This window comes from Crocuta crocuta, unplaced genomic scaffold (assembly GCF_008692635.1).
Source record: "Crocuta crocuta isolate KB4526 unplaced genomic scaffold, BGI_CrCroc_1.0 scaffold433, whole genome shotgun sequence".
Taxonomy (NCBI): domain Eukaryota; kingdom Metazoa; phylum Chordata; class Mammalia; order Carnivora; family Hyaenidae; genus Crocuta; species Crocuta crocuta.
This window is the reverse complement of record NW_027530001.1, coordinates 1,688,143-1,696,836: the sequence shown is the minus strand read 5'-3', so window position 1 is coordinate 1,696,836 and position 8,694 is coordinate 1,688,143. Positions and strand designations below refer to the sequence as shown.

General features: G+C 39.0%; 1 protein-coding gene across 1 annotated transcript in view; it reads left to right on the top strand.

The window, feature by feature from the left end:
- Nucleotides 1–1,538: 1,538 nt before the first annotated feature.
- SLC2A2 (solute carrier family 2 member 2) overlaps nucleotides 1,539–8,694 on the top strand; it is a 28,657-nt gene continuing 21,501 nt past the window's right edge. The window contains exon 1 of the mRNA XM_077763629.1: nucleotides 1,539–1,553. Within this exon, the coding sequence (XP_077619755.1) occupies nucleotides 1,539–1,553 (15 nt within the window). The remainder of the gene's footprint in view (nucleotides 1,554–8,694) is intronic.

The window sequence follows — 8,694 nt, the reverse complement described above, 5'->3', positions numbered from 1 at the left end:
GTTCGCATCAGCCGCCGAAGCTGGTGCAGAAAGCAGACGCTGGCAATGCACTAACGTCAGCGGTAGTGGGTGGCTACCTGGCTACCGGGGCTAACTTTGCTCCCCAAAGCTTTGCTCTACCACGGAGAGTGCCTTATGTTACCGTGAACGAGTTAATCCACATAAAATGCTGAGAGCAGCACCTCACAACAAGCAAGAGCTCAATAAAGATTAACTATCATTGCTAAAAATATTCCTTCATGCTTTTCTACTAAAGAAAAAATAACTGTTGCCTGTCTGTGATTCCATGTGTGTCCTTATACATTATGAGCTCCAAGTGTTTTATTTATATTATGTATTTCAGAGCCTGGGACTGTACTGGGCTCAATAAGTTTGTGGTTTGAATTGAATTCTTTACTCAGTTGTGTTACCCTGCAGAGAGCAGAAATTGAAATAAAAGGATGACAGTGAAATACAAAACACATGAAATCAAAGTTTCCTTTACCTCTTCACTTTATCACTGTTTCTTTGTAACATCCCTGGCTTGGGGGACTCTCTTGTTATCTTTCCTCTTTTGGAATCTGGTTCCAGCTGAGCTTCAATGGAGCCAGTGACAGTTGATGCCAAACACAGTTCAGGCTCAACCAATTTTGATACTGCCTGGGCTCCCACAGGGACTGCATATCATACAGGAGATACAGAAGGGCACAAACTCAAGCCATATGAGCAGATTTATTTGAGAACCCACTCCAACAAGTGTCTTTTGACATACACCAAATCAATAATAATAATAATAATAACAAAAATAATAATGACCAACATTTGCTGAGCACTTACGCACTACTAAACACTTTCCTATGACATTTAATCCACACAACAAAACAATGTGTGTCCTTTAATTTTCATTTTATTAAGTGAAGAAAACTAAGGCACAGAAAAGTCACTGTGAGGCAGCCGCTTAATAACACCACCAGTAAATGTTGAGATTTAAACCCAAGTTCACAGCTCTCCAAAGCTCATTCAGGTGAACCACTCAAGACTACAATGGCCTCGGGCTACACAAACCCAGCTGGAAAGCACAAACACCACAGTACTGGTTCTCTGCAGGGTGGAGTGGAGTGTCCTCCCACGTCCCTGTCTCTGTCATCACCACAACATGGTATTTCAGCCCAGCACATCTTATCTTCTACAAAAGACCCCCAAAGATTTCTTTTCTCACCTGTCCTGGTTACCAGCCTACCTAACATGTCTTAAAGTGTGACCATTTGTGGTTTGTAACTCAAGCGTAAGGGACCTACTCCCATTTTCTTTTGCTGGTACACAGGCATTGAGGCCACGAGTCACTAAGACAAAGCATTTATTTATTAATTAGAGTCTCATCAATATCAGCCTCTGCTAAGATTAGGTGTGGACTTTCACATGGCCACACTGCTTCTTTGCCTTGCTCCTCCTCCTCTAATGTATAACTAGCAGAAAGCTGGAGAAAGGCAGGGGCTGGCCAGCTGTGTGTGCCACACTCACTACAGGACTTGGAATTAAGAGGCCTCCCAACCGATAAAATGACAGAAGATAAGGTAAAGCAGCATTGTGTTTGTTTTAAATCGGCTTGAAGAAAGAAATGGGGGGATTTGTTCAAGCTGGTGACCATATGGAGGATTGGGGGGTGGTGTTGGGTGTTGCTGCCATAGATCGAAGCTACTTTTCTGGGCCAACTGATAGTTCATTTAGCTGCTAAAATATATATCTTATTCAGGATTTTATATCACATATCGATATATTCAGGATTTTGAGGATACTTACTATTTTCTGACCAATCTGTGTGACTTTTTCTCAAGTGATTCTGCACAAGCATATTACTGAAGGAATGTGCAAAAAAAAGGGGGCAGGTTAACCTGAATCTAACTAATCATGAAAACTGGTCTGAAATTTTCAAAAATGACAATGAATGAAAAATATGAGGTAGAAAGACTGTTCTAGATAAAAGGAGACTAGGAGCTGACAACCAAATGCAACAAGTGATATTAGATCCTGGGAAGAAGAAAAGAGCTTTAAGGGACTATATGGGGACACCTGGGAAATTTTGAAAATGTGCTGCTTATTAGATAATATATCCCGTTCTTGGGTGTGATGATGGTATTATAATTATGTAGGAGAATGTCTTTGTTCTAAGTGAGTACATGCTAAAGTATTTAGGAATGAAATGGCACTGATATGTGCAACTTCTTTTCAAACAATTCCAACAAAACAACACACATACATACATACGTATGTGTGTGTGCACACATACAGTGCAAGTTTAACAAATGTAAATGTTAACCATCCTTGAACACAGGTTATGGAGTGTTCACTGCATTGCTTTTTCAGCTTCTCTGTAGCTATGATACTTTCCAAAATAAAAACTTAAAAAGAAAAAGGTCATAGTGCTGTTGTTCCCTTATAAGTTTTCCCCAACCAAACTCACCCACCCCTGCAAACAGTCATACAAGTGGGTAAATCTGTGGCCCTGTTAGAGTAGGACCTCCAAAGTTCTGACCTGGTGTAATGAACTCTGCTGAGCACTTCTTCACATCAGTAAGTGACGAGGCTGGGAGCACAGACTTTGTGGTTAGCCAGGCTTGGATTTAGAGTATGGTGATGCTACTTACCTGCCGTGAGACCAGAGTTATTTAACTAAGCTTAGGTTTTCTATATTGTGACAAAATAAGAACATATTGGGATACAATAGAAGGATATAATATAGGATATGCAGGGATTACAATAGTCCTTTATGGTCTGGGAGTATTTAAATGAGATAATATTAAAGAGTTCAGATAACACACATTTTAATACTAAGAGTTATGTATTTATGTGATACGTATTTTAAAAATAACTAGGACTTCCTGATTTCCTATCATAGCCCAGGATAAAGCTAACGTAGTTAACACTTTCAAGATGATATGAAGACAAATACTAAGTTAATAACTATACACATGGCATGTAGATTTGGCAAAATAATAAAGGTAGTGTTCAAATTACTAGAGTTTGGAAGATACTGCAAAAGGGAAGATAATGTGCTTACCACAGTGTCTGGCACATAGTACGTGCTCACGCTTCATTCTGAACTGTCATTAAATTCCCTTACGCAGCTTTAGAAATTGTCATAGGACTTTTCTTGAGAACCAAGGAATTGCCTAATAATGGAACCCAGAAATAATGCAAACTGATGCAAAGCACAATGTTTCAGCTTTGTAAATCTGCCCAGACTTTGAGCCAGTGGGATAAGCATAGAACTGAGGGCCAGGAGACCTGAGTTCCCACACTGGGTATGCCCAATAATGCACTAACTATATAACTCAGACAAGATACTTGAACTCAGTTTCTTCAAGTAAAAAAAATGAAGAAATTAGACTAGAATCCTCTGCTCTCTAAGGTCCCTTTCAGCTTGAAAATCCTATGGCTTGAGAGGCTCCTGGGGTTTTCTAAAGTTGGGTGTAAGATCACCTTTAGGTTCACATTTGGAGTCATGCAGTTTAGAGGGAAGACATCAGCTTTTTCTCCCTACCTAGTCAATCAGTAGCTGTTGAAAATCTGATTTTTGTTTAGCAGTGGGAGTTTATGAACACTAGCTCTGGGTTCCAACACTAGAATGTCTGTTACTTACTAGCTGTATTCTACTGGGAATATCACTTGATCTTCTGTGAGCTCTGGTTTCCTCACCTGTAAAATGAAGGTAATTTCCTGCACTTTGTAGTATCACTGTGAAGATTATTGGCAATGTATGAAGAGTTGACAGGCGGTTGGTTGACAAGAGAGATAAATGAGATGCTAATGTGATTAAAGATGCAGTTGTTTTATAGCCCTTTGATTGTTTACAGGAAGACTATATTATGTATCTTGTTTAATCTTTATGATAATCCTATGCATGAACTATTATTATACCCACTTTCTTCGGCAAAGAGAGAGACTCAGGGATATTAAGGGCCTAGCTGAGACTCTTCTAGGTTTTCTGAATTTGTTTTTTTTAACAAACCTTTTGATTTCTTTTTTTTAATTTTTTTAATGTTTATTGATTTTTGAGAGGCATAAGCGGGGGAGGGGCAGTCAGAGGGAGACCTAGAATCAGAAGCAGTCTCCAGGCTCTAAGCTGTCAGCAGAGCCTGATATGGGACTTGAACTCAACAAGTTGTGAGATCATGACCTGAGCTGAAGTTGGAAGCTTAATCCACTGAGCTGTCCAGGTGCCCCAAACCCTTTTGATTTCTAAGCCACAAATTAAACACTACATTTTGTTTTATGTTAGAATTCAGCCACTTGACCATTCTACATACTTCCACATTTATCCAGCAGCATATTTTTAACTGGATGTAGAATCTAGTTTCTCTAAATTAAAAGTGTTAAGCTCTAAGTGAAGGCAATCATTCTTAGAGTCAGGCTTAATATCTTATATCCCATGAAGAAGCTGAGAGAAAAAAACTTGAAGATCTTCAGCCATTTTGTAGGTATTTAGCCTTCGGACAAATTCCTTACCCTTTGCATATTGGTTTTTCCATATGTGACAGGATAATAATGATTACTACTTACAGAGCTATTGAAATAACAGGCAAACAATTTAGAACCCAGAGCCTGTACAGAATAAGATCCTAAGTTCTCACTATTTTCATTAGCTCCTATGTACCTATTATTGAATCAATTTCTTGGGCATTAGATTGAATGTATAGGGTTAATGGGCCAATTCAAACATCGTCTTCAGAAGTTTTCCCTCTCATAAACAAAACTTTCTCTGACCAAGCCAGGGCCAAGCCACACCTAAGATTGACTATAAATGTTACCTGTTTTCATTTCACAACTGAAAAAGAAAAGATGAGAAACAAAGAGCCAGTTTAAGGTGAAGTTCAGGAGGGTAATTAAACCTGAAAATAGGGAAAAACAAAGAAAGAGAAGGAAAGAATGAGAGGAAGGAAAGGAGAAACGGAGAAAGAGAGAAAGAAAAAGAGGAGAAAGGAAGGATGGAAGGAAGGAAGGAAGGAAGGAAACCAAACAGCTCCAGAGACTTCTATATTTAGAACTATCACTTCAGTTGGAAAGTCAAGTAACCTGCTTCAAATTGATAACATTGTTCCTTATCTGACCAACTAGCTGAAATTTCTATCTTAGGAAGTTAAACCAGGGAGACTGCAGCCTCCCTTGGTGTGGCAAGACCAGAGCCAACTCTAAAAAAGAAGCCAGGAAGACCAGAGGACAAGGACTTTAAGAACACTCTAAGATTTCTAAAAGTTTAAAAACTATTTCCTTCACAGTTCCTTCTTTTTGTTTTTGTTGTTCTTATTCCTACAAAATGAGAAATTGGTTTTAGGGGCAGCCCCAGAATTGCCATAGTAATGATTTAGAACAATTTGATTAGAAAGTAATGGAACTGGAGCTCCAGAGAACTTTGATCTCTGAAAATTAAATTTCATTTTTATCAAAGTAATGTAGGAGCAGCTAACACTGTTTGGGGTGGCAGGGGAGGCCAATGGAGATTATGGGGAACCAAACCTGCTACTGCCGCCACCTTCACCACCAACTTCCATTTCCATAGCACCCCTGCTTGTCACTGGCATGGTGACTAGTTGGATTGTTAAAATAAGGAGAAAGGAACTATATGATTGTCTGGTGGGGGCAGGAGGAGAGAGCCAGCAGACAGCAGAAGCCCAGGCATAGAGTGGGAAGGGCAGTCACTAAAACACCAAGTGCTGGGACATTCTGCCACAGGAAGAAAAGGAGATGAAGGGATGAATATGGGTGCGTATATCATGGCCCTGGGTTTGGTGGTGGGAAGGCCATGAAGTTCTTCAACTGAGTTACAGATGAGCAGTTGAGTCCTGTCCTTTTATATTTTTATACAAAAATGTCACAAGTTAACTGTGTGTAGATGAGGAAGGAGGGGATTTGTGTGGTGGGTAGTGTGAACCTGCACTTGAAATTGGGGGGTATTGGTGATTTGGTTTCAGCATCACACTTGCAAATTCTATGAATATGTGCACTCTTAGATATATTTTTTTTCATATTTAGGGGTGCCTGGGTGGCTCAGTCGATTAATCGTCTGACTTCAGCTCAGGTCAGATCTCATGGTTCGTGGGTTCCAGCCCCACATCAGGTTCTGTGCTGACAGCTCAGAGCCTGAAGCCTGTTTCAGATTCTGTGTTTCTTCTCTCTCTATCCCCCACCCCCACTCATGCTCTGTCTCTCTCTGTCTCAAAAATAAATAAACTATAAAATATTTTTAAATATTTATTTATTTTTGAGAAAGAGAGAGAGAGAAAGAGAGTGTGTGTGAGTGGGGAAGGAGCAGAGAGAGATGGAGACACAGAATCCAAAACAGCCTCCAGGCTCTGAGCTGTCAGCACAGAGCCTGATGTGGGACTTTAACCCATAAACTGTGAGATCATGACCTGAGCTGAAGTCAGATGATTAACCAACTAAGCCACTCAGGAACCCCAGATATATTTTTCTTTATTTAGAAAGATAATGATCCAAGACTTTTAGATGTACTTGGCTTTTGAATGTCTGTTTCTAACCAATGAAAAATGCAAAATAATCAATCAGTTAAAAGCATAAGGTCTGGATCCATGTCATTATTGTTCAAGTTACTGGCTCTGACACGTTAATCTAGTCTAGTTATCTATTAGATAGGGATACTGATGGTGCTTTCATGAGAAGTGTGGTTGGTAGAAAAATGGTCCTCCAAAGATGTCCATGACCTCATCTCTAGAATGTGTAAATATGTTACCTTAAATGGCAAAAAGGACTTTACAAATGTCATTAAGGTTATGGACCTTGAGATAGGGAGATTTACCTGGATTATCCAAATAGGCCAAATCTAATCCCACAAGTTCTTCAAAGGGAAGAAGTTTTCTGGCAGTGGGCAGGATCAGAGAAGTAGTGTGAGGACCTGACTGGCCCATTTCTGGCTATGAAGATAGGGGAAGGGCACCACTAACCAAGGAATGTGGTGGCCTCTAGAGCTGAGAATGGCCCTCACTTTATAGCCAGCACAAAAACACAGATCTACAACCATGGGGAACAGAATTCCACCATCAACCACATTTCCCCCTACAGCCTCTAGAAAGGAATACAACCTGTCAACATCTTAATTTTAGTCTGGTGAGATTCATACCAGACTCCTGGCTTACAAGAACTGTAAGATAATAAACTGGTGTCGTTTATTAGACAAATAAGAGAAAACTGATAACAGTTAAAAAAGATGATACACATAGAGCAATGAATAGGCATGCAGTAGGCATAAATATTCAGTATTAGGCCTTGAAGTTGTGTTTGCATTGCACCTAGTATCAGATTGTCTAGACTGTAGTGACAGACTCTATCAGGGAAGTGGGCTGAAGCCTTCTCAAGGTGTCCCCTGGGCCTCTCACTGCTGTTGATGGTTACTACCTATAAATGAAATAAAAGAGTAAAATTTCTTGTCTTTGGAAACAGCTGAAGGGGAAAAAGGATTTGAGGAAAAAGCATCAACCAAGTAAATGGAACCCTTTTTAGAACAGGCTGTCAGAGGCACTAGGTATTAGATACCTAGTTACATGTTAAAGGATAATTCAAAATCTCTGGTAATCCCCATGCACCATGTAGCATGTTGTGTGTATGTGTGTACATACACACAAACATGTGCACACATGTACATTTTACACAACAAACTTTGAATTTATTTATAAGTATTTTATTATGTATATGGATGAGTGTATATATTATTTATATCTCAATATATAATGTATGTTATATGAGATACATATGTTTCTTTTAAGATATACATATTCATATATAATATAATCATATCTTTGGGAAAGTTTTTAAGTCCTTTCAGAGAAGGAAGTTTCTGAGAAGAAAAGTCTATAGAGGTGCCACCTGACATTGATTCTGAATTAGTGGAAACAGAAAAAACCTACAGAGTCCCGGTTCTCTCCCCAGAGAGTCCAATCCAGTAATAGGCCTGGGTGAGCCCCAGGAAGCTACACCTGTAACAAGCTCTTCAACTCGGGTCTGGTCATATAACCACTAGACTCTAACCTCAAGGGTTCTTGGGCTGGTTTTGTGATAATACTTTATGGATGAGGACACTGAAATTTCTGACCTCTAGCTTTATTAGGAATGACGGGATCTGACTAATAAGCTATTTTTCATGCTGGAGTAGGGATTTATAATCATCCCTCAATTTAGAGAAAAAGTGAAGATCCTATAGGAGAAGTGGCTTGGGTCACATACTCCCTAAATATGAGTGGGAACTGGAATCCAGCTTGATATGACTCATTCATTCATTCAGTGGAATTTCTACACTATTCCATGCTATTTATTTAAACATTTAAATTATGTAATTATACAAGAAATTATTTCCTTATAAAATGAATGATAATATAAATAAAAGAAAAAATATTCTTTTATCCCCCTTCTTTTGTCTCACATTCCTCCTTCAACAATCATCCTTTGGTCATTTGTTCAAGAAAATATTCTATGACTTATATAGAACATGCACGAATCAAAGAATACTCAGGTTTAAGCCCTTTAAAAATACTGAGATTAACAGCTTCATTTGTCACTTAACAATAAGTCAGCACATAATGATCACATCATTCTTTTTAACTGCAGCGTAGCAAGTTATAGGTCTCATGATGTATTTGAATCTATCTGGCCATTTTCCACTGAATGACATTTAGGTTATTTCTACAATTTTTTCACACACACACA